The following is a 27,097-nucleotide window of genomic DNA, read 5'->3' as shown; positions in this document are numbered from 1 at the left end:
AAGTTAATGGACCTCTCCTTCAAGAACTTATCCAAACCTTTTTTAAACCCAGCTACACTAAATGCACTAACCACATCCTCTGGCAACAAATTCCAGAGCTTAATTGTGTGTTGAGTGAAAAATAATTTTCTTAGATTAGTCTTAAATGTGCTACTTGCTAACTTCATGGAGTGCCCCCTAGTCCTTCTATTATCCGAAAATGTAAATAACCGATTCACATCTACTCGTTCAAGACCTCTCATGATTCTGTGGAATCTATCAGGAGTGGATGCCCTACAATGGGCTCTGTTCAAACAAATGGTAATGGAACCCATGAGGGAAGATGTGATACTTGGCTTAGTGCTCACTAACGGGGATAATGTCTCTAATGTCCGGGTGGGAGACCATCTCAGCACTAGTGATAATCAAACAGCATGGTTTGATATCGCAAATAAGATGCGGAGAAGTTACACGAAGTCCCGGGTTTTGAATTTCAAAAATATGGAGGTAGAACGAAGACTGGGAGAAAATGAGAGAAGTGAAACTTGGGCCAAACTAAAAGGAGCAATTACTAAGGCAACAAATCTATATGTTAAAGTAAATAAAAAGAGAAATAAGAAACCAATCTGGTTCTCAAAGGAAGTGGCAAATAACATAAAAGCAAAAAAGTCTTCAAGAAGTATAAAGGATCCCAAAATGAGGAACACAAGGAAGAATATCTGGTGAAATTGAGTGACAAAGAAGAACATAACATAAGAAATTGCCATGCTGGGTCAGACCAAGGGTCCATGAAGCCCAGCATCCTGCCTCCAACAGAGGCCAAAACCTGGCAATTACCCAAACACTAAGAAGATCCCATGCTACTGATGCAATTAATAGCAGTGGCTATTCCCTAAGTAAAATTGATTAATAGCCATTAATGGACTTCTCCTCCAAGAACTTATCCAAACCTTTTTTGAACCCAGCTACACTAACTGCACTAACCACATCCTCTGGCAACAAATTCCAGAGCTTTATTGTGCGTTGAGTGAAAGAATTTTCTCCGATTAGTCTTAAATGTGCTACTTGCTAACTTCATGGAATGCCCCCTAGTCCTTCTATTATTCGAAAGTGAAAAGAACAGAGTCACATCTACTTGTTCAAGACCTCTCATGATCTTAAAGACCTCTATCATATCCCCCCTCAGCTGTCTCTTCTCCAAGCTGAACAGCCCTAATCTCTTCAGCCTTTCCTCATAGGGAAGCTGTTCCATCCCCTTTATCATTTTGGTTGCCCTTCTCAAGGGCAATCAAGAAAGCTAAGTCAAGCAGAAGAAAGGACGGTAAAAGAGCTAAAGAGGCAACAAATCATTTTTCAGATATATCAGAGAAAGGAGAAAGGTCTGAATTGGTATTATGAAATTGAAAGGTGACAATGATCAATGTGTGGAGAGAGATGAAGAACTGGGGGAAATATTAAATACTTCTCCAGGGTATTCTTTAGTGAACACCAAACTGAAGGACCATAGGTGGAGATGGGGTAGATGAAAATCCGTTTACAGAAGAAAATGTATGGGAAGAGCTAGGAAAACTGAAAGTGCAGAAGGCCATGGGGCTGGATGAAGTTCATCCCAAGATTGAGGGAGCTCAGAGATGTGCTGGTGGGTCCTCTACATGACCTAATCAATAGATCCCTGGAAATGGGTGTGGTGCCGAATGATTGGAGAAGTGGTGGTCCCACTCCACAAGAGTGGTAGCAAAGAGAAGGCTGGAAACTTCAGGCCAGTTAGCCTCACTTCAGTGGTGGGAAAATTAATGGAGAGACTGCTGAAGGAAAGGATAGCAGTCTGGAGGACTGCTGGACCCGAGGCAACATGGATTCACTGATTTTTTTTTTTTTGATTGGGTGACTAAAGAATTGGATCGAGGAAGAGTACTTGATGTGATCTACTTGGATTTCAGCAAAGCTTTTGATATAGTCCTGCATACAAGACTTGTGAATAAAATGCAAAGCTTGGGAGTACACGCCAAGGTCGTGGTGTGGATTACAAACTGGTTGACCATCAGAAGACAGTGTGTGATGGTAAATGAAACCTACTCTGAAGAGAAAGTGGTGTTAAGCAGAGTGCCACAAGGATCGATGTTGGGACTGGTTCTGCTCAGTATCTTTGAGACATCGTGGAATGATAGATGGTAAAGTTTGTCGATTTTGTGGATGATGCTAAGATGTGCAACAGAGTGGACACGCCAGAAGGATTAGAGAATGATGTGATTTAAGGAAGCTTGAACAGTGGTTGAAGATATGACAGCTGGGATTCAATGCCAAGAAGTGCAGAGTCATGCATCTGGGGTGTGGTAATCCAAAAGAGGTGATGAGGTGAAGGTCCGTTGTGCACAGAGCAAGAGAGTAACCTTGGGGTGATAGTGTCTAACGATCTGAAGATGGGGAAGCAATGTGACAAGGCAGTAGCTAAAGCCAGAACAATATTGGGCTGCATAGACAGAGGAGTAACTAGTAAGAAAAAGGAAGTAATAATCCCCTTCTCAGGTCCTTGGTGAGGCCTCACCTGGAGTATTGAGTTCAGTTCTGGAGACTGTATCTCAAAAGGGACATTGATAGGAGAAGGGCAACCAGATTGGTGGGTGGTCTCCATCAAATGACTTATGAGGAGAGGTTGAAGGACCTAAATATGTATACCATAGAGGAGAGGAGATGCAGGGGAGCTATAATACAGACCTTCAGATATCGGAAAAGTTTTAATGATGCACAATCAACAAACCTTTTCTGTTGGGGGGGGAAATCAGTAGAACTAGGGGGTCACAAATTGAAACTCCAGGGAGGACAACTCAGAACCAACATCAGGAAATATTTCTTCATGGAGAGGGTGGTGGATGCCTGGAATGCCCTTCCATAGGAGGTAGTGAAGACAAAAACAGTGAAAATTCAAAGGGGCATGGGATAAACACTGTAGATCCTTAAAGGCTAGAGGATGGAAATGAGTGCTGGCTCATACTCTTGCAGTCTGTTAAAATCTTCTCCTCTTCTCTGTTTAGAAGAGCAGCAAATCATGTGCCTCCACTGGGCTGTCAATCTGCTGGTGCGAGGGGGAAGGAGGAGAGTACGTGTGCAGGGCATGCAAATCAGGTTTGCTTATTCTTGAGGGTTGTAGTATCTGCTTTGGAATTCACTTATAAATACAGAGGTGATTAACTTTTGAAATGTTTTGAGACACTTTCTTTTTAAATACTTTCGTCCAGTTTGTTTAATTTTTCTGCAGTATAGAATTAAAAAAAAAATTCCTTTGTAAATCAAAATGAAGGTCTGGCCCTCCAAATGCAAGGCAGTTGACTCACCTTAGTAGGAAAGCAGGCCTAGTTTTTTCAGCTTCCATTTTTACAAGGGCTTTGGTTGAGTCTTAGGGCTTTGCCTGGAATTAGCATATGCAGATGAGGAAGGGGTAGAGCACAGCGGGAGATTAGCTGTAGCATGGAAAGCTGCCCTCTATTCAAGTTGCCTTAGGTTTCTTCATTAGTCAGAGATACAGGAGAGGTATACAGGATAACTTTCTGGTGAGGAGGAATAAGGACATTTTTTTCCAAAGATTTAAAAAAGAAAAAGAGTAATTCTTAAATTGCATCATTGTAAATGTTCACTGCCATAGTGGTTTTGTGTGTTAGAAATATATGCAGTCAAGTTCTGTACAGTAACTTTTAATACAGCTGAAATTTTGCAGTAATTAAAATCTTACTTGATGACAAAGTTGCCTGTGGGGCTTAGGTTGCTATCAAGCTCCATCCTGTTCCAGCTTCAACGTCATTAACGCATCATGTTTTTCAAGTCCTTCCAGTATGTGTAAAATGTTTGCATGGTGTACCATAATTTATTACATTTTATTACACCTGTATAATATAAAATGGTGGATCACTACTCCTAGTGGCTTGAGCTGACCTTTTTATACAATGTACTTAGTTATTCCTGGAAGATGTCAATGCATGTAAGTTTAAGGAATTCTTTGGCTGTCACCAAAATGTCATACTTTTGCTACTGAAATAGAGGAAAATTATTGGTAATGAAAATATCCTCTTCATATTTCTTAATGCAATGACTTGCAAACTCTTTGAGTTCAGAGTACAGGAAAAAGTTTTTAGAACTTTAAGAAACTATTTAATAGTGCAAATGTACGATTGAAATGCTTCCAGACTTCAGGTGATATAACAGAATCAGTAACTCTTTGGGTTTCAGAAACTACGTGCTGCTTTGTCCTCAAATTTTCCCAACTGGGTTTGCTTTTCTAAGGCCTGACTTGCAGGTTGAAATCTGCTCTACAGAGTCCAATTGTTAATTACCAAGATCCAAAGTTTAAAAATCAATTTGTTTGTAGAGTTCACAAATTGAGAGATCAGATTCTTCAAATAAAAGTCCACAGATAAGTTTTAAGCGTGCATGAAACAGTGTGGATCTGTATTGAAAACTTTACTCAAGGATACAGTGAGGATGCAAGAGACGTATATCACATGTGTTGAAATGTGTGCACTTTCCATTGCAGCCTTGAAGGTTTTTTCAGTGTTTTGAAATTTGAATTGCAAGTACCCTGATCTTCTATGCATATTCATATTAGTTTTTTTGTGTGTTTTTTTAACAAAGCACCTTTTTTAAATAACATGATTATTCCTTCTCTTCAAATCTTATGTCAATAGGAGCTGTCCAAGATCACAATGCCAGTGATTTTTAACGAGCCCCTCAGTTTCCTCCAGCGACTCACAGAGTATATGGAACATACGTACCTCATCCACAAAGCCAGCTCTTGTTCCAGCACTGTGGAAAGGATGCAGGTACTGAGCTCTTTCACAGCGATGTTTCACAGCTCATCACTTTGGGGAAATAAAGCAATGTGTCATGTTGTCATTTAATCCCTTTTACTTTATTCTCTCTGCCTCCAGAAAGACAAGCTCACTACATAAAGAAACATGTTCTATTATACATTTCACTTACTGTAAATCCATTAAAAATTGGAGCACTGTGGCCAAGTTTCCAGCAAGCACAGAGTGCGGAGGGCTGGCCTGGTGACTTAGTGGCAGCATTGCCAGTACCATGTGCAGGACCTGGTGTTTGATTCCTGAGTCGTAAGAAATTAAATATAAGAAATTGCCATGCTGGGTCAGACCAAGGGTCCATCAAGAGTCAGATCCATCTACTCCCTGGGCCAGCTGGGGATGCTACAGAAAACAGCATTCAGAGCTCCTGGGGGAGTGGGAGGAGGAAGTCTATCATTGTGTAGTGGTGCCACCTAGTGGTTGGTTTTAGGGCTCATGATTGCAGGAGCCCCTGGTGCATGTCCTCCGGCCGAGGACTATCCCTACAATGACTGGACTTAGGTGAGTTGGAGAAGAGAGAAAAAAGGAGAGATCCCCCAGATCATTGTGAAGGCAAAGGCTCATGACACCACATCCCAACTGTAATTCCGATTTGAGCTGAAAGCCTAAAGGAGCCGCGAAAACTGCCTGGCTGTCTCCGAATTTCAATAGATAATGTCTGCAGAAGAATTGAAGACACCGTCTCATTTAATAAAATAATAAATAATAAACTGAACAGAAATTACCTTTCTGTGGAACTGAAATAACGTTTAGGTCATGAGAAGGAATTCTGCTTGGTCTGTTCAGTGCTACAGACACAAGCAGGTGGGAAAGCGGTAGAGTTTAAAAACAAAACTATAGAGGGTGGTCTTAGGTGTTGGGCTGGGTATAAAAAAAAACTTGTAAGGTAGATATTCAAAGCCCATTTAGTACTAGATAACTGGAAAAGTAAGACTTTTTTTTTTTCTGTAAAAGTATTGGTTTGCACAGTTTTATGTGGAACTTTTTTCCTTCCAGAAGCTGCAGGAGTCTAAATCCTTTGCCAGAGCATGTTCTTTGAAACGTATGCTAGCAAACCTTTATTTTGTCCTATTTTTAACTGAATCTTAGCCCAGTCCATGGTGTTTAAAAGCGAGTGGGTGGCTGCTGGTCTTTCACTGACTGCAAGTGTCTTAAAATGAGCAGAAACAAATGTGTAAAACCTCAGGTTTACACAGAGAGGCGATAATAGCATTTTATTCTTTCTTCTCTTCACACGCTCTGCTTGTTAAGGACCCAGGATGATCGGAGTCCTTGGACTCTTTGTTCCTGTCCCCTTCATCATTAAGTGACACTGGTTGCCCTCACACATTAAGGACTCTTCCATGAGTACATTCAGTGCCGCTCTGTGCATGCATTAATCAAGCACACAAGGTGTCATGCAGACCCAGTCCAGTTTTTTTAAATTAAAATTTAAAATGTTTCACATTCTGGGTTGAAGGAAAAATCATTAAGACCAGAGCCACTGATTTTTAAACCATGCATTTTGAAAACTTTCACCTCTCAAACTTCTAACTTTTATAATTTTAAAATTCAGTTAGCCTTGGCTAATATTTCCTAGGATACATCAATTATATTTTGTGATGTACCAAGTTAACACAGGGACATTTGGTTCTGATTCAGTTAATCATAACTGTTTTTAATTCATTTGTGCTGTGTACAGTTTTAAAAGCCACTGGGACTTCTCACTGAAAAATTGAAAAGGCAATAAATAGGATAGTTGCACAGACCAGATTAAAAAAAAATTTCACAGTTCAATAATGTTGCGTAGTTTTTTTTTAGCCTGATTTCCTCAGATGGAACTTATAAGTCTTTCCCCTCACTCCATAAGTTAAGAACCATTCATCAAGTCTCATTCACATTGTTGACATCTTGCTCTCAAATTTTTATGTATCTGGTCCCCCTGATGACCCCAGCACTCAATTTGTTTTTGGGGTTAGTTTCCTGTGAGGAAACAAGCCAGTTCAGGTTTGTTGTAATGTCAGGGAGGTCAGAACACATTGTGGTCTCATCAACCTGCTCTGTTTTTCTGGGTTAATATCTGTGGGACTTGTGTGAAATATAGCAACAAGTCGCCTGTCTCAGGAGAAGAAAATGCGACTGACCTCAGGGAGGTCAGAGAATGTCACCAAGGTTTTGTTTTTTAATTTTATTGGATGTTAACAAAATACATTGATAGTAGCCATAAAGCAAACATATTAGAATCAGAAGCATAATTAACACATTATCCATATTTACCAAATATAATATTCCAATAGACAAGTCCCCAAATTTTATGGGAGGCCAAAAAAAAACCAAACCTAAAGGTACCGAAAGAAAAATCTTAATTACAGCGTAAGAGAATTAACTGAAAAAAAAACCTTACATACCTCACATTTCATGTTATTACTACACATCAAGTCTCCTTATCCATGAGGAATCTCAAGATGGGTAGGATCTTGAAATATAAACTTATTCTTTTGATACATAACCAGACATTTGCAGGGGAATCTAAAAAAAAATATATATATATTGGCCCCAGAGATAGAACTCTTGGTTTTAAAAAATAATTTCATCCTCAATTGGGCATTTCTAGAAACATCAGGAAATACTCGAATTTTTTGACCACAAAAGAACAGTTTTATTTATTTAAAACTTTTTATATACTGACGTTCATAAGCATATCACATCGGTTTACAGGTAACAGGGGAATAAATATTTTGAAACTGAGGGGGGAAGTATAAAGTTACATGTAACAGGGGTATAAAAGAACTTGAAAGAGTTGTAGAAAAAAGGTCAGGTGACCTAGGAGAGAGGATTTTAAATAGATAGAACAATAACAATAATATTGCTTGTATAATTCGAGGAGGAGGTAGAGAGGAAAATGATATGGTGGAGGGAGCTTATTCAAGTGTAGACTTGTTCGAACAGCCACGTCTTAAGCTTTTTTTTTTTTTTTTTTAAGGTGGCAGTGCAGTGTTCCAGGCAGAGATCAGATGGCATAGAGTTCCATAATGTTGGTCCTGCTATGGATATTGGATAGTGCACATTTTTTGGTAGATATGAGCTGGGTGAGATTGTGGGCGGGAGTGGCTAAGGATCCCTTGTAAGTGGTTCTGGAGGGTCTATTGGAGGTGAGGTATTGGAGAGAGTTGTTTAGCCAGGTAATGTTTTGGTTGTTTAAGGTTTTGTGAATAATTGTAAGGCTCTTATAAAGGATTCTAGATGTGATCAGGAGCCAATGGAGGTCTTTGAGGATCGGAGTGATGTGGTCTGATCTGCGTGAGTGAGTTAGGATTCTTGCCGCTGCATTTTGCAGCAATTGGAGAGGTTTGATTGAAGTTGCTGGAAGGCCTAAGAGAAAGGAATTGCAGTAATCTATCTTCGTGAAAAGGGTAGCTTGGAGGACTGTTCGGAAGACATTATGGTGTAGTAAAGGTCTTAGTTTCTTCAGTACCTGCAATTTGTAAAAACAGTCTTTGGTTGTGTTGCTAATATGTTTTTGGAGACTGAGATGGTTATCAAGAGTGAAGCCTAAATCTCTAACATGTTGGGAGAAAGTGAAGGGATGCACTGAGGGTGGTGGGTTAAGGCGAGCTGGGGAGATAAAAAGGAGCTCTGTTTTTGATGTATTTAAGGCCAATTTGAGGTTGGTGAGGAGGGAGTTAATTGAAGAAAGGCAGTTGTTCCAGGTTTTGAGCGCATTAGACACTGAATCAGTGACAGGGATGAGAATCTGTACATCAGCATAGATGTAATGCATGAGTCAAAGGTCGGCAAGAAGTTGGCATAAGGGTAGAAGGTGAATGTTAAGAGTAGGGGAGAGGGAGGATCCTTGTGGTACGCCATGTGTTAGATTAATGGGGTTCGATTCATGTTACCAATTTTGACTTTATAATGGTGATTATTTAGGAAAGATGCAAACCAGCTCAGGGCTGTTCCTGATATACCTATGTCGGTAAGGCGTTCAATAAGAATATTGTGGCTGACAGTGTCAAAGCTGAGGAAATGTCTAGTAAGGCGAGCATAAATGATTGGCCCTTGTCCATACCCTTAAGGATGGTGTCAGATAGGGATAGTTAAAAGGTTTCTGTATTGAAGAATTTCCTGAAGCCAAATTGGGATGGGTATAGGAGGTTATTTTCAAGATGATCCATGAGCTGTAGGTTGACGACTCTCTCCAAATGTTTAGCCAGGAATGGGAGGTTAGATATTGGTCTAAAGTTAGCTGGGTCTGAAGTGTCTAGGTTCGGGTTTTTAAGATGGGTTTGAGGATGGCTTGTTTCAGAGCCGAAGGGACCTGTCCTAGGGTGAGTGAACAGTTAATTTCTGATAAGGGTTTGGCGATTGTATCAGGAATGGTAAGGAGGGCTTTAGTAGGAATAAAGTCCTCAAGGTGTCTAGAGGGTTTCATTTTCTTTAGTAGTTTTGATATCTCAGAAATGGAGGTAGTGTTGAAAGAGTCTAGGGAGATGCAGGCGTTTTTGTGTCTGGTATGTGGAGGTGGAAGGGAGGGGGGGGACTTTGCGATAAGGTTACTTATTTTGATATGGAAAAAGGTTGCTAGTTCATTGCATTTGTTTTTTGCATCATTGTCTGTGAATGGAGTGGGGGTTGGTTTTGAGAGAAGCGAGACATAGGCAAAGAGGGCTTTGGCATCATATTGATGGATTTTTGAGAGTAGTAATCTTTTTTTAGTTTGTAGGATTGAGGTTCTGTAGGAGTTGAGAATGTTTGTAGTCTGCTAGAAAGGAAGGGTTCTTGCGCCATTTCCGTTCTTTGGTTCTTAGCTGTTGTTTAAGGGACTTGAGTTCTGCTATGAACCAAGGTTTTTTTGAGTTAAGTGGCTTTATTTCTTCGGATCTGATAGGACAGACTTTGTCCGCAACGTCTTTGGTGACTTTGTTCCAAGAGCGGTGGGATGAGTCAATGTTGGTGAGGTCCAATTTTCCGAGTTCGGATGTGAGGGAGAGGATTAGATCTTCTTGAGAGCATGGTTTCCTCCTTTTTTTTTTTTTTTTTTTGTCTAGGGAGGGAGTAAATGTCGTAGAGTTCAGTGGGGAGTTGATTCAGAAGGACTATGTCAGTTTGTTTGAGCCATGTTTCTGTAATAGCACAGATATCTGGCTGAGTATCTTGTAAAAGGTCATTCAGGATCGGAGTTTTTAGTTAGAGATTGGGAGTTGAAGAGAAGTGATAGTGTGGTTAGGCAGAGGGAATTGTGTTAGGGGGATATCATAATGGGTATTAGCGATCTCAGGTTGGAAGGAGGAGTAAGGGGGTAACTCCTTTTTTGGGTATAGGGTTGGTGGTTAAGTATGGGAATAGGGTAAGATTCCATGTTGAGGTGGGTGAGGGTGAGATGTGTAATTCGTGTGTAGGGGGGGAAAGGAGAACACTAACCCGGATGCTTAGAGATTGAAGATGCTATGTGAGTTAGGTAATTCAGAGAGGGTCAGACAGGGTCTCAATGGGAATGGGTGGATTTAGATGGGGAGGGGGTGAAGGTTTTGTTTTTGGGGGCAGCTGGGAAAAAGTATTAGAGGCAAGAGGGGAGGGGTAGAAAGGTGGCTGCACTAAGGGGCGCACCAAGGGGCCTGCTCCTTGGTCGCACTGCTTAGGCGCACGACGCCTAGGGTCTGTGGCGCTTTTTGAGACTGTCGATGGCCTCCTCCCCCTGGTGACATCTGGGGTCGCTGATTGGCCACTACGGCCGCTGTCTGCAGGTCTTTTAGGGCGACTTCGGGGGCATCTGCTTATTGGGCCTAGCTAGGCCGTGGCTCTCAACCCCCCCCCCGTAGGTGTGTGCCGATTGCACGAGCCTCAGGGCCCTTAGTCACTGCCTCGTGGTGCTGGATCGGGCCTTCAGATGGCGGTCCAGTCGGGTCGCTGGTAGTTGGTCCGGTCGGGCCGCATGCTGGTTGTTGCTGGTCGGGTCTGGTTGCTGGCCGACCCGACTGTATTTCTGAAACGCCAAACTTTTGTCCTGCTCATTACAAAAAGATACCAAGACTGTAGCCCTAGTGGGAATATCAATAGCCACAAAAAGGTCAAATTAGGACTATCTCCCTGCAAAATGTCCATCTCCTCTGCTCTTCCTTCCAACCTAGTCCTAAACCAAGAGATATAATACATTTTTTAAATAGTCATTTCCTTTGCTGAAGAAATAGATACTTCAATATATTTTTTAAACAATTTGGTAGCAGACAATAATAACCTTGATACAGGAAGATTTAGAAAACAAAGATTCCTTATTCGAATCTCATGTTCCAATTGTTTTTGTAACGTTAAAGTATCCTTTATATAGGAAATACTAGATGACTGTAAAGACAACATCTCAAATCGCATAGAGGTAACTTCTAAATTATTTAATCATGTTCCATGATCTTCAAGAGTATTCTTAATCTCACGAGAAAATTTACCGAACTGGGATATTGAGAAAGATAATGATTCCTCCATATTTATAAGCACCGTCCAAACATCAGCTAGAGTTACAGTCTGGGGGGTCAAGAAACTAAGAGCCAAAACTTCCAGGCTGAGATGTGACTCCTAACAAATGGGAACTAGGCTCCACCTAAAGCTCCTACCATATTGGGTTGAGAGAGAGCTCTCATCAGTTCAGAATTATTAGATAAAGTCTGAGGATTAACTTCAAGAAGACCCGAAGCTGTGTGGGGTAACTGTTGTTGGCTTGGACTCTCTAAGGACCCCGAAGAAAATGAAATATCAGAGAGAGAGTTTCTCTTAGATTGACTCACCCTCCGAACCACATGCGAGTCTCACAACTAAAGAACCAAGGGAAGATGTAAAAAAAAATTTGGTCTTCCTCTTCCTGCCCATATACCTTCTGGAAAAAAGCTGATTTAAAAAAAAAAAAAAAAAAAAGTGACAAGAGGCGTGCCCCTCCGGCTACACGGTGCTGCTGCCTCACAAATTATATCGGGTCCTCAGGCCCCGATTGATGACGTCATTGAGGGCGGGAAATACTTCACGGCACAGCAGGGTTCAGGTGAATCGAGCCCTCTCGGTTAGGTCCTCCAGCCGGCCTCCCTGAATGGGAGGGATAGTCTCTTCACATGGCCTCCCAGATTTTTTTTTTTTTTAAAGCTCCCTGCCATTAGTTGACATGAAGCATTCTGAAAACTGCCCTGCTGTTTAATAATTACCATATGCAAATTTATGCACTAAAGGTGGAAACCAGGAATCATGAAATGTTCAAGCATCTGCTTGTTAATATTTTAAACAAGTAACTTCCAAAGTACTCTTCAGAGGCATTCTAAAGGTGTAAGGAGGTGGGTGCCCAGCCCTCCCCAGATCGGACTGTTACTGCTAGCTGCTTAGCTGTTCCTCTGGAGTTGCTGTAACATAAACAGGCTGTGGTTTGTGCAAGTGAAGGAGGCAGACCAAACGTGATGGCCAACAGCATTGTCAAACCTGCTTCCTTACTTCCATTCTCCGCTTACCCCCTGTAGTTTGCTTTTTGTGTTCCCCCCCCCCCCCCCCCCCCCCTCCGGTTCCCTTTTTCCTCTCCCACTTGCTTTTCCCTTCCTTCTGCCTTGCTACCACTCCCCTTCCATGCTGCCAGTTCCTTCTCGCAGTTTCTGGTGCCATGCACACAATTAACTCCGGTTCCAGTGGCGCTGGGAGTCTGCTTTGGCATAAACAAGGCTTGGCTGACTTCCAGCCCTGGGCAATGCAAAAACAGCACGGGACTGTGTACATTGCACAGAGCAGACTTCCTCGGCTGAGCCATGTGGTGCTAGGAACTTCAGGAAAGGGAGCCAAGAAGGGGGAGATCATTGGGCTGCAACCTACTTTCCCTGCCCATCTGCACACTCCTGAGTCCCTCACAACCCACTTGGTCTTGGACTGTTGACACCTCCTCCTTGCTCCTTTTAGCAGCCTGGCAGAAGGCGCATGCTTATGCCATACTATCTCTTCCTGATGCTAATTTCCTCCAATATTATTCCCTGATGCAGTCTGAGCATCAAGTCCAGTATTCCCATTCTTTACCTTAGCAGGGATTGTGTCTTTCACATTGTCCACTGCTATTGAGCTTCAACATTTTCTTCCTCTCATCCTGTCCTCTCCACTCTCCCTGACAGCAGATCATCCTTGTTACTATTTTCGTACCTCCTTTTTTTTTTTTCAGCCAGTGATTATAGATCCACATCCTGGTCTTCCGAAGCAAGGCCACTCACTCTCTCAGACCATCTGTGCACATCACTGCTGCCCCTCTAATCTCAACCCTGTCCCTCAACTTCCTCTTTTCTTCTCTCCCTTTCAAATATAGCCTAAAATCCCACCTTTTTGAAGCTGCCTTTAAGTCTTAATCCCTGGTTCTTTTGATCATACCTTTTTGTTTTACCAGTTTTCCATTAATGAAACTGCCTAAGGATCCTATTTGTCCGCTCTTTCTGTCTAGAGTGGATTTATAAGCTGTACCTTGCAGAGACTCTCTTGTGTGTAATTGTACAGTGCTGCTTATGTCTAATAGTGCTATGGAAATTATTAGAGGAGAGTATGGTGACACCAGATCTGGGATGTGGAGAACAGAGGCCCTAGGTTCAGTGGGGAGGAGGAGATTGGTAGTACCAAGTCGGTGGGGGAGTGTTCAGTGATGAGTAGTGGGTAAGGAGGTGAGAGGCAGGACTAGATAGTGTGAGGGGAGAGGGTCAGCATCAGGTTAGAAGGGTGATTAGTGAGTAAGAGGGGAGTGAAGGGCAACATGAGAGAGTGGTAGCAAATGGAGGGGTGTGAAGGAGAGGATGTGGAACTCTGCTCGCAGCTTAGGAGTGGTATAGAAGCTGCACCTTTCCTCAGGTGCCTGCAGTTGGTGGGACAAGCACATAAAGCTTGCTACAAGGGTTCAGTGCTTTGCCTTTGGAACCCTAAAAATGGACTCTGCTATAAAACATGCTGACTGGCACTCTGCTTACCTTTCGTTCTCTTTGTACTTTGACTTGTTTTTATACAAACAAAACTTTGTAGTATAAGTGGTTTTTTTTTTTTTAATATGGTTTCATTGGTGGTAACCCTGCTGCAGATTTATTTATACCGAGGTAGGAGGCACTTGTGCTTTAAATGTGCGATTTGAATTCTCCCCGCACCATCACATTCTCCCCTTCTCTACCACGAAGTACCTCCCCCACTCCAAAAACGTGCTTTGCATATGTAGGAGAGCATCAATATAAATTTTCTCCAAGATGCAGTAGTTTGTCCTGAAACTATATTCATAAAGCAGATCTCATGTAGATGCTAATGGCTTAATAGTATAATGAAAGAATTAATCTGAAAATGCTTTTTTTTTTTTTTTTTTTGTCCAGTCAAAATGCATTGCTTGTAGTCTGGCTTGTGTGGTGCAGATGTGATAAACTGGGTTAAGTGCATTCCTGACAGTTTCATTTCCTGTTTGATAGAGTGTGGCTGCATTTGCCGTGTCTGCCGTGGCGTCGCAGTGGGAGCGTACAGGCAAACCCTTCAACCCGCTTCTTGGAGAGACCTATGAATTAGTGCGGTAAGGAGCAAAAGACATTTGATATTTTCTTGCTTGTTTTATAAAAGTTTTTTTTTTTTTGTAGTGAATTTAACTCTAGTGAAAGTTGTAATAGCGGCATGCAAAGTCCTGCATGCATGCAGAGAACAGTTAGGTAATGGGTAGTATTAGTGCAAGCTTGGCCATGCTACCGCCCCCACCAGCGTGCTCTGGTTTTATTCTGAGACACATTTGTAGGGGATGTTCTGTTTCCCTGCCAATTCATTCCTTGGTCTTTGACATTCCCAAATTTCTCATTTTTATGGTGGACATCTGCACGCTGAGAACTGGACACAAATACATGATCTAAATGCTGTACTGGGTCTGACCAAAGGTTCATCCTGTCTCGCACTGGCCAATCCTTGTCAGTACCTGGCAGGATCCCAAAGAATAGATCCAGTCTTTGCTCATAACATGGATAAACAGCAGCTTTCCCCAAATCTACAGGGCTGCTAATGGTTTATGGACCCTCCCCCCACCCAGGAAATTGCCAAACCCTTTTTAAATCAGCTAGGCTAACTTTTTACCACCTCTTCTGCCAGCAGATTCCACATGACTGCTGAGTGAAAAAATACTTTCTCAAATTCTGTTTCGAATGCTTGTTTCAAATTTCTTATAAACCATATAACCAACCCAACAAAGGGATACCTGAAGCTGTGTACATAAGAAAACTACATAATCATAAGAGACAAAAAAATAAAATCATACCTTGTTCTTAAATGATATCAAATACATAAATCATTCCTCCTGACCCTCTTAAAACTTAAAAGAAAAAAATACTTTGCATCCCCCACCTCTGATCAGGAAACTCCATACCAACATCAGCAGGAAACAATAGTTCTTTTCCTGCTGAATTTCCACAGAGTTGGTACAGTAACTTGAAGGCATTCCCAGGGGTACCACTAACCGTGCTCCCTGACTAGATCTCAACTGGCAGCTTGGAATATAGCAATCCAATTTATTTCTCAGATATTCTGGACCTTGATTCTGCAACACTCAACGTGAGAACCAGGAACTTAAATTCCACCGGAGCCCTAATGGCTGCCTTGAGTGGCTCATGCTCAGGCTGCAGATAGCTCAGGATGAAGCATCCCAGGGTAGTACTGCACTGCGTGCCGGGAACTTTGATCTCTCCTCTTTTTTTGAGCCTTTTTGCAACCAATTTTGCCCTACTTTCACCCAAATCTTAATCAGGTCCATGGTGCTCAAAAGCGAGTAAGCAGCTGGCAGGTACAACTTTCAATGACTTCAAGTGTCCTATAATGAGCAGACCAAGCTGCCCCATCAGGCAGAAAGAAATGTAAGGCCATAGATTTTCACAGATAGGTGATCATTAGTTTTTTCTTTCTCCTCCTGCTCCTTCCTTGTTAAAGAACCAAGATTATTAGAGCAGCTGGTAAGCACCACTCTTAAAATAGATCTAAAAGTAGGGCAAAATAAAATTGCAGACAGCTCAAAATAGGGGAGAGTGAAATTTTGTGTGCAGCCCAGTACTACCCTGGATGCTGAATTCTAAACTATCTGCAGCCTGTGTGTGAGCAGCTCGGGGAGGCCCACACACAGCCCGCTATAATAGTCCAGATATGGATCGCCCTAGCCTGGATCACAGATGTAAAAGCCCCAAAATTCAAGAAGGGGGGGGGGGGGGCGCAGTTTCTAAACCACCCAGAGCTTCCCAAAGGCAGTTCAGACTACCTGAGAAACGTGCTGTTCCAGAAAAGAAAACGCCACAATTACTACTACTAGATCTTTAATATAAGCTATAGGCTTCACCATTTCCCCTCCCATCTCAAGTCAAGGGAAAAGGATCTAAAGCAGGGTCCCCAATCATCAGTAGCTCTGTTACTTTGTTTTCATCGCCAGCTTATTTCCCAAAACCCAGTTAGAGATTTGCAACAGCGCAGTATTTAATTTTGAACTACCTATTAGCTTCATGGAGTCTCTCTTAGTACCATTTCAGAAGGTAAATAACTATTTCTTATTTACCCATTCCAGCACACTCAAGGTTTTATATACCTCTGTCATATCTCATTTTTGCCATCTCAAGGCTGAAGAGCCCTAAACAGTTTTGCTTATCCTCATAGGGGAGCTCTTCCATCTTATATTGTTTTGGTCACCCTTCTCTGTATTTTTTTCTAGCTCTGCTATATCTTTTTTTTTTTTTTTTTTTTTTTTTTTTGAGATGGGGACCACAGTACTCTGTGCAGTTGCACCATGGATCAGCAGGAAAGCATTATGATATCCTCCTGTTTTATTTTACATTTTTTTTTTATATTAAGAGCACTGAGGTCAGCACCAAACATACTCAGGCCGTTTATCAAGTCCCTTTGACTGCTTGGTGGCCAGGCACTGATGCTGATCTCTGGAGGGGGGATCCTTGTCAGTGCCTCATTGGTGATCTCCAGCCCATTGGGGGAGGAAGCTTCCTTGGGAAATCAGTTCCTCAAGATCCATGCCCAAATAGCCAAGCAAACCCTCCCCCCACCCCTGAGACTCAAGCGGAGGATCAGGCACTGCCAGAGTCCTTCGCCTGGCAGACCATGGGGATATCTGGCTTCTGAATATTCATGAGGTACAACTATGAATCAGATGATGCCTTTGAAGAAGAAGCATTGAGTCTTCTTTCTGACCCCTCTCTTCCCCCAGGGAGAAGGAAGTCCCTCTCCTTCATAGGTTTTGTCTGGAGAATAGCAGAGGCCATTCCCTTTCCTTAGCAGACTGAGAATGCTGGACATCCTCCAGTTTGTGGAACCACCCAAGGTCATGGTGATCCTGGAGGGATTGTCGCCTAAGTTTTTACCTACCCCCCTCCCCCCATATATTTTTACCAGCAATCTAAGAATATGAGAGAATTATACTAATCTGTTTATCTTAGATAATGAAAATCACTTTATTAGAGATCTGCTTTATTTTCAGGCAAGACAACACAAAGGGTCAAGATCGCCAAATCTTCTTTAACATAATACGTAAAACACACACAAAAGAACTAATAGTTTCCTGCTGTCACTCCTTGTGACCTTGGGCAAGTCACTTTACCCTCCATTGCCTCAGGTACAAAAACTTAGATTGTAAGCCCTCTGGGGATAGGGAAATACCTACAGTACCTGAATGTAGGAAACCGATATGGAAATATCAAATTCAATGGAAACAGATATGATTTGATATTTTTTTCAAGAATGTCTGTATATAAAAACTCTAAATAAATAAATGTAAACCGGTGTGATATCTTGATTGAGATCGAATGTCGGTATATAAAAATAATAAATAAATAAAATAAAATAAATAAGCATTTATTTGTGCAATCACATATTAAACACCTATCTAAACAATTAAAATCTCTCTATCTCACGCACACATTACACATAAAACCATGTTAGTATGCATTTCAAACTCATTACGTTTCATAAATGTTTTTAAACAATACAAGTTATTGATTCATAATCAATTCAAATGTCATCTATAAAGTGAATATTATGTAAATTTATCCAAAAAGCACATGTTTAATATGTGATTGTACAAATAAATGCTTTAAAAAAACTATTATTAACTATTAGTTCTTCTTTTGTGTGTTCTACGTATTACTTTCAGGCAAAACATTTCTCACTAGGAAACAAGACACAGAAATGTACTGGGCGGCAGGAACTTAGATCCTAGTTTACTAACCCACTGACTAGAGCTGGGAGTTGAGCACCCGTTTCTCTCCACTGCTGCAAACTCTGTCCGGGCTTCTCCCTTGAATATATGCAGCTGTCTCACTCTGATTAAGAACATTAGACTTGCCATACTGGGTCAGACCAAAGATCCATGAAGCCCAGTATCCTTTTTCCAACAGTGGCCAAGCCAGGTCACAAGTATCCAGCAAGATCTCAAGGGGTACATAGATTTCCAGCTGCTTGTCCCAAGAATAAGCAGTGGATTTCTGCAACTCTACTTAATGGTTAGTGGATTTTTCCTCCAAGAACTTATCCAAACTTTTTTTTTTTAATATAAGTACAGCTACACTAATAGCTTTCACCACATCCTCTGGCAACAAATTCCAGAGCTTAATTATTGAGTAAAAAAAATATTTTCTTAGTTTTAAAGTATTACCTAGTAACTTCATTGTGTGTTCCCTGGTCTCTGTAGTTTTCGAAAGAGTAAACAACTGATTGTTTACTTGTTCATTCCACTCATTTTATAGACCTCTATTATATTTCCCCTCAGCCATCTCTTCCCCAAGCTAGAGCCCTAACCTCTGTAGCCTTTCTTCATAGGAGACCTGTTCCATCCCCTTTATCATTTTGGTCGCCCTTCTCTGTACGTTTTCTAATTCTGCTTTATCTTTTTTGAGGTGTGGTGACCAGAACTGCACCTAATACTCAAGAGGTTGCACTATAGTGCGATAGAGGCATTATGGTATTCTGTTTTATTCTTCATTCATTTCCTAATAATCCCTACCATTCAGTTTGCTTTCTTGGCTGCTGCTACACACTGAGCAGATTTCAACATATTTGCAGTGTGCAGCCATAATTTGTTGTTCTTCCTTAAGTGCATCACTTCGCACTTAACATTATATTTCATTTGCTATTTGCCCGCCGAGTCTCCCAGTTTTGCAGTGTCTTGCAATTTCTCACAATCCTCCTGTGATTTTAACAACTTTGAATAATTTTGTCATTGGAAAATTTAATCACCTCAGTTCCCATTTTCAGATTGTTTTATAAATATATTAAAAAGCAGTGGTCCTAGAACAGATTCCTGGGACACTCCACTATTCACCTTTGGGAAAATTTACCATTTATTTCTACTATTTCTGTCTTTTAATCAATTGATAATCCACAATAGGATACTGTCCCATATCCCATGACTTTTTAATTTCCTAAAGTCTCTCATGTGGGACTTTGTGAAATGCTTTCTGGAAATCCAAAAACACTCTAACTGGCTCACCTTTATCCACCTAAAATGTAACAAATTTGTGAGGCAAGACGTACCTTGACTAAATCCATATTGGCTTTGTCCCATTAAACTATGCCTATCTGTGTTCAGAAATTTTGTTGTTTGATAGATTCTCCCATTTTGCCTGGCACAGATGTCATATTCACTGGCCTCTAGGTTCCTTGATCACCCCTTGATCCCTTTCTAAAAATTGGCTTTACATTGGCAACCCTTCAGGTACCATAGATGTAACTGATAGTTTACAATTTTCCAATAGAAAGTCCGCAATTTCATTTCTCAGTTCTTTAAACATTCTATGATGTATGACATCTGGTCCAGGTGATTTTCTACTTTTTTTTTTTTTTTAATTTGTCAGTTTGCTCTAGTTCATCTTCCAAGTTCACTGAGATTGTTTCAGTTCCTCTGAATCACCTTTGAATATCATTTCTGTCATGGCTTTGTCATCCTTAAGAGTCCCTCTGCTCTCTTCTGATCTCTTGAAATGCTTCTAGGTAAAGGGGGCCCACTTTGTCACTTGAGCAGCAGAGCGGGTTCAGCCCTTCTAGTTGGATACCAGGGAAGTGTGGGGTCAGGCTGTACTCTTCTGCTTCAATCTTTCCAGCCCAAGTACAGGGCAGTCAGCATGATGAGGGTCATTTTGCTTCTTTGAGATGGTCTCTGGCCTAGTGCTTTTAATCCCTATTTTTAAGGGTCTAGCTATGCATTATTCAGTGACTTCATGCATAGTAAAGTGAATACACAATTAAGTGTGATAGGCAATTTTGTGTGCTTCAAATTCTCCTCCAGGTTCAACTTCAGGCCAGGCTAAGACTAACAGCTGTTTGCAACTGGTAGCGAACTGATAGCTCTGCCAGCCCTGATTAGCCTGGGTGTTCTATTTCTCTCACACACAGCAACTATTGTCCTTGTTATTTCTCTGTGCTTACTCTGTAAATCAGATAAGCTGGTCATGCACGCAGCTTGACCCAGAAAAGTCTCTGATCTCTGCATTTGGATGTGGAAAGCAATAAAGGCCAGTAGTCCATTTTATTTATGTCAGAGAATCATACCGTTAGTAAAAAAATTGGGTGTCTCCCTATAGTCCCAGTCCACAAAATCCATCAGAATTTGCAGGTGAGAATGTGGGAGAACACCCTCTGATTCCCATCAGTAAGAAGGCGGACAAGGTTTACCTCATCCAGAAAACTCCTGGATATGAAGTTAGCTACCACACAATCTGTGCTGGTCGAATTTGCTATCAAGAGGCAAAGCACTCATTCGCAGTGCCTCCAAGGAAGGAGTCTGACCCTGGACACTCTTGGGAGAAAAAGGTCTTTCAGGGAGCTATGTTGAACTCTCACATATCCTCTTACCAGCTCTTCATTGGCCAGTGTATGCAGGACCTGCTAAAGCAGATGCAGGTATTAGCAGAGCAGCTTCCTCAAAAGCAACAGAACACCCTCCAGTCACTGATGGACATGAGAATGGAGTGAGGAAAACACATGGTCTGTTCGTCCTTTGATTTCGAGGTGGCGTAGAATGCGCACCCTCCATAGGGACTAGCGCCCTCAGAGTCACCTGGCTGCAGACCTTTGACCTCTGACTTGAGGTCTAAGAAGGACTTGTGGACTTCTAAGAACATAAATGCTATACTGGGTCAGAACAAGGGTCCATCAATCTGAGTATCCTGTTTCCAACAGTGGTCAGTTCAAGTCACATATACCTGGCAATCACCTAAACATTAGATAGATCACAAGCTACTATTGCTTATTAATTACTGTCATAGCAGTTTATGGATTTAATCTCTAGGAATTTATCCAAAATTTTTTTTTTAAACCCAGTAACACGAACTGCTGAAACCACATTACCTGGCAATGAATTCCAGAGTTTAACTATGCTCTGAGTGAAAAATATTTTTTTTGTTTTAAATGAGCTACTTGCTAACTTCATAGAGAGCCCCTGATTTACATTAACTTCAAGTCCTTTCATGATTTTGTAGACTTCTATCTTATCCCCCTCAGTCATCTCTTCTCCAAACTGAATAGCTCTAACATCTTTAGCCTTTCCATGCCCATATCATTTTGGCCGTCCTTCTCTGTGCTTTCTTCAGTGCAGCTATATTCTTTTTGAGATGCAGTGACCAGAATTGCACACAGTATTCAAGGTGCGATCTCACCAAGGAGTGATAGGTGAGGCATTATGATATCTTCCATTTTATTTTCCATTCCCTTCCTGATAATTCCTAAAATTGTTTGCTTTTTTAATCGCCACAGCACATTGGCCAACAATTTCAATGTAGTATCCACTATGACACCTAGATCTTTCCTGGGTGGTAACTCCTAAGATAGAACCTAACGTGTAATTACAGCAAGGGTTATTTTTCTACTTTGCACTTGTCCATGTTAAACTTCATCTGCCATTTGGAAGCTGAATCTTCCAGTCTCATAAGGTCCTCCTGCAATTCGTCAATCCGCTTGAAATTTAACTACTCTGCGTAATTTTGTGTTGTCCACAAATTTGATCACCTCACTTGTTGTACCCCTTTCCAGATCATTTATAAATATATTTAAAAGCACCAGTCCAAGTACAGATCCCTGAGGCACTCCACTGTTTACCTTTTTCCACCCTGAAAACTGACCATTTAATCATTCTCTTTCTTGTCTTTTAAGCAACTTGCAATCCACAAAAAGACATCTCCTATCCCATGACTTAGTTTTCCTAGAAGCCTTTCATGTGGGACTTTGTCGAATGCCTTCTGGAAATCCAAATATACCACATCTACCGGTTCACCTTTGTCCACATGTTTGTTCACCCCCTTCATTCCTTTTGCTGTAGAGAATTTCTTCAGAAATAAGGTGAAAGCTGCAATGGCATTGATCCATGAACACTGTGCAGTGCTGCAGCAACTCTCTACTACTGCTCTAGATCTACCCTCCACTTCCAGGTGGTACCCAAGGCTAGGACACAGGATGCAATTTTTCCACCCGAGGAAATGCTATCTTCCACCTCCTCAGTCAGCAGCATAGCAGGCCCCCAAGACAAAGTCAGTACCCCAGTCAACTACTGGGACAGGATTTTGTTTGGATTGAGAAGCATAGCCTCCATTCCAGTACCCATACCAGGAGACTTTCTGGTTGGAGGCAGGCTGAGGTTTTATATACTATACTCTCCTGCATTACATATGGAATTTTTATGTAGACCAGTGGGTCCTCGGCATTGTACAAAGAATGTACAAATTAAATCTTTTGGGCACACAGTCTGAGGGTTAACCGAAATAAATGCTTCATACCTGCAAATTAAGAAAGATCTTTATTTAGGTAAAGTATGGAATATTCCAGGAGAGTGCAAGACTACAAGCAAAGCAATTCAAAAGCAGGCTCATGAGAGCATTGTATACACAATAGATTAAATAGGTTACACCTCCAATTTACACACCAATGGGCTAGTGTGCATAACATTTTCCTAATTGGGTGACATAAACACATCTTCTTTTAGGATGGTATTATAATTTTGTCTCATATTAATGTGGCTGGTATTCTTGTAATTCATGTGATTTCTTGTAAATTGAACTCAGAAGGGAGGAACAAAATATAAGGCTGAACTCTACATATGTTTACCTTTGGCTTACATTTAGCATTTCAGCATATTCTGGCATGTTAACAACCTTGAATTAGTTTTTATAAGTCTGATCAGTGTAAATTCACAGTGCACTACTAGCTTCATAGGAAAGCCTTTTCAAAGCAATCTAACATACCAGATTGCACTCTGTACCCAAGGGGTGTGGGTGAGGGGGGGGGGGGGTCACTTGCCACATCAGGAGCTCTCCTCCCTTTTAGCAACCAGAGCAGTCAAGCATGGGAAAGTTGGTGGGGATTTTACTCCCAAATATTTCCTGATTCCAAAGAAAACAGGACTCAGTCTCATATTAGACCTAAGGGTCTTGAACAAATTCATCAAAAGAAGTTCTAGATACTTTCCTTGGGCACCTTAACTCCCTTTCTTCACAAAGGAGACTAGCTATGCTTTCTTGATTTCAAGAATGCTTACACCCATAAATAGATATTCCCTTATCACAGGATATATCACAGGTTTGTGGTGAGGAACCATTACTTCCCTTACTGCGTGCTGCCCTTTGGCTTTGTATCTGCCCCGTGTGTCGTCACCAAATGCCTTGCTGAGGTGGTGCACCTATGCAGGCTGGGAGTACATTTGTTCCCTTATCTGAATGATTGGTTTGTCAAGAGCACATCACAGGTGGGTGCCACAGAATGTGCTAGACCATCCAGATGTTGGGGGTTACTAGGATTTGTACTAGACTACCCTAAATCCCACTTGAGCCCATCACCTTAATTGGAGTTCATTGGAGCTTTCCTGGACATGACTCAGGCAGAAAGCTGACAGTTCAGCAGCGAGGGTAGAGGGAGTTGTCTTCAAAGGATATTAAAATAAGAGGAGTTAAGGCAATCAGATTCCAGTAAAAGCAAAAGTAGTTCATGTGCCTATAAGAAAAAAAAAAAACTACCTGTGAAAAGATTGTTACCCATCAACTGATAAGCAGATTAATACAAACGAAAAAAATACTTTGCAATGTCTGTATGCTAATGCCAAAAGTATAACAAGTAAGAGTTAGAATATAGCACTGAATGAAGAGGTAGATGTAATTGGCATCTGAGACCAGGTGGAAGGACAATAACCAATGGGACAGTGCTTAAACCATGAAATAAATTATATCTCAATGGATAGGGTGGATCAACTTGGTAGGGGGTTGGCACTTAGGGATGGTGTAGACAAAGAGTTCAAGGTAAAGATCCTGTAGGAGACTAAATATAAAGTAGAATCTTTATGGGTGGAAATTCCATATGTTATGGGGAAGAGTATCGTGGTGGGGGTATACTACCCCCACCACTATACTGGCTAAAAGGAGGAGATGGATGATGAAATGCTAATAAATTAAGGAAGCTAACAAATTTGTTAGCACAGTAATGTAAGATTTCAATTACCCCAATATTGACTGGGTAAATGTAACCTCAGAACATGCTAGGGAGGTAAAGTTTCTAGATGAAATAAATGATTTCCTGGAGCAGTTGGAACCAAAGGAAGGAGGAGACATTTTAGACACAATTGTTAGTGGAATGCAGAATCTGGTGCGAGGTAATGGTTGTGGGGCTACTCAGCAACACTGATCATTGTGCCATCACATTTGACTTAATAACTGGAAGGGAAGACATTAAGTAAATCCACAGCTCTAGCATTAAACTTTGAAAAGGGAAGCTTTCATAAAATGAAGAAAATAACTTCAAAAAATGAAAGATACAGCTACATATGTTGCGTTTACATCAGCCATTATTTAAAAATACCATCTTGTAAGCCCAGTCCATTTGTATTCCATACATTAAAAAAAAGTGGACGAAAGGCCCAATGACTGCTAGCATGGTTAAAAGGTGAGGTAAAAAGCTATTTTAGCCAAAAGAACTTTCAAAAATTGGAAAAAGGATCAATCTAAAGAAAATGGGGTATGGTGGGCTAAAAAAATTTGAATAGAAGCTGGCCATAGACAAAAATTCATAAAGCTTTTATTACCTAGTAACAACATAGTAATGACAGCAGATAGACCAGATTGTCCATCCAGTCTGCCCAACATTTTGCTTATGGTAGTAACTCGTTCAGTGCAGATAATCCCATGTGTTCTGTTTAACTTGTAACTGCAGTGCCACGCATGTTACCCGAAGCAGGAATCCTATGAGTCTGTTGGACCATTAGATGATCAAAAGGTTAAAGGGCACTTAGGAAAGATCAGGCCATCATGGAAAAACTAAATTTACTTCAGTGTTTAGTGAAGAGCATGATAGGAAGATACTCATTCCAGAAACTGTATTCAATGGTGATTCAGAAGAACCGAAACAAATCACTGTGAAGATGGAAGATGTAATAAGACAGTTTGACTAACTAAAGAGTAGCAAATCGCCTAGACTAGATGGTATACACCCAAGACTTCTGAAAGAACTAAAAAATAAAATTGGAGATCTATTAGTAATTTGTAACCCATTATTAAAATCATCCATTGTACCCGAAGATTGAAGGCCAGCCAATGTAACCCGGATCTTTAAAAAGGTCTCCAGGGGAGATCCGGGAAACTATAGACCAGTGAGTTTGACTTCAGTGCTGAGAAGAATCTTGGAAACTATTTTAAAGAACAAAATCATAACATGTAGAAAGACAGGGTTTAATGGGACAGAACCAGCATGGATTTTATACAAGGGAAATCTTGCCTCACCAATCTGCTACGGCTTTTTGAAGGAGTTAATAAACACGTGGATAATGGTGAACCAATGGATATAGTATATTTGGATTTTCAGAAGGCATTTGATAAAGTCCCCTCATGAGATTCCTAAGTGAATTAAGAAGTCAGGAGATAGGCAGTGTCCTATTATGCATTGCAAATGGTTTGAAAGATAAACCAGGAGTAGGACTAAATGGTTGGTTTTCTCAGTGGAGTGCCTCAGGGATCTGTACTGGGACTGGTGCTTTTATAAATCTGGAAAGGGGAACAATCTGTGAAGTGATCAAACTTGCAGATGAGACAAACTTCTGAGTTAAATCACTAGCAGATTGTGAAAAATTGCAGGAGGGCCTTGTGAAACTGGAAGACTGAGCATTCAAATGGCAGATGAAATTTAATGTGGACAAATGCAAAGTGTTGCACATGTGGAAAAATAATCCAAGCTGTAGTTACATGTTAGGTTCCATATTAGGAGTTATACTCGGGAAAAGTATCTGGGCATCATAGTGGACAACACTTTGAAATTTTCTGCTCAGTATGAGGCAGCAGTTAAAAAAAAAAAAAAAAAAAAAAAAAAAGTAAGGAATGGAGAATAAAGCAGTCATAATGCTTCTGTATTGCTTCATGGTGAAGCCACACCTAAAGTTACTGTGTTCAGTTCTGGTGTGTGAGGACTGACATCCTGCTTGTCCTCAAAGCAGAGTTGTTTACCTGTAACAGATAATCTGAGACAATTTAAAAAAAAACCAAACAATCCTGAACTCAGCCTAATCACAAAATAACATGATAGGAGACAGCTAACATCAAGAAGCGCAGAATTCTAGTGAGTCTTAATAATGTTAAGGTGAGCTGGGAAGCCAGTGTAAGACCACCTTTCAGGTGGTTGCCTGGTCTACTCAATCATCCACCCAATACAACTGTGTAGACAAAGGGTAAACAAGAGATAACTTTTTGTATTTTTTCTTTGCAATTTAAAATCCTCTGTTACGAGGCAAAAACAAAGGCAGCATATTTTCTATTTAAAGTGGTGTTTTGCACACTGACTCTGTTTTTGCCGACACCATTGTTCTGGGTGGATGATTGAGTAGACCGGGTAACCACCTGAAAGGTGCTTGCTGACACCCTAACATTATTAAAACTTACTAAAATTCTGCGCTTCTTGGTGTTTGCTGACTGATATCTGAGGAAAGCAGTATGTCAATCCTCATGGAACTTGCCTGCCTCCCCTTGGAGTTGACTTCAGTTTAAATTGGTATGGTGCAAGACTGAAGGGCCCTCATGTGGACACACATGTTAGCATATATAGGCATGCTCAATGAGGTACAGTCAAAATTCTAGATACTCTTAAGCCCAATTTTCAAGCCAGGCTCAATCTAATGTCATCACTAGTGTGAGGATTAAATCCTGCTGTTATCGGAGAACACCTCTTACAGGTAAGAAACTCTTCTTTCCAAGAAACTCTTCTTTCCAAGAAAACTTCTTAACGAGTATAGAAATTAAAGATGGGCTCTGGTTAGAATTATCTAAAATTTTTTCTTTTGT

General features: G+C 41.0%; 1 protein-coding gene across 5 annotated transcripts in view; it reads left to right on the top strand.

The window, feature by feature from the left end:
* The window catches only part of OSBPL1A (oxysterol binding protein like 1A), a 546,359-nt gene that overhangs the window by 464,199 nt on the left and 55,063 nt on the right, over nucleotides 1-27,097 (top strand). For all 5 annotated transcript variants that reach the window (XM_029591150.1, XM_029591146.1, XM_029591149.1 and 2 more), the window contains 2 exons: nucleotides 4,656-4,790; nucleotides 14,249-14,346. In XM_029591150.1, coding sequence (XP_029447010.1) covers nucleotides 4,656-4,790; nucleotides 14,249-14,346 — 233 coding nt within the window. The remainder of the gene's footprint in view (nucleotides 1-4,655; nucleotides 4,791-14,248; nucleotides 14,347-27,097) is intronic.

The sequence above is a fragment of the Rhinatrema bivittatum genome, chromosome 2, assembly GCF_901001135.1.
Source record: "Rhinatrema bivittatum chromosome 2, aRhiBiv1.1, whole genome shotgun sequence".
In the NCBI taxonomy this organism is placed as follows: Eukaryota; Metazoa; Chordata; class Amphibia; order Gymnophiona; family Rhinatrematidae; genus Rhinatrema; species Rhinatrema bivittatum.
The sequence above is the reverse complement of the archived record's forward strand: the minus strand, read 5'-3'. Positions and strand labels throughout refer to the sequence as shown.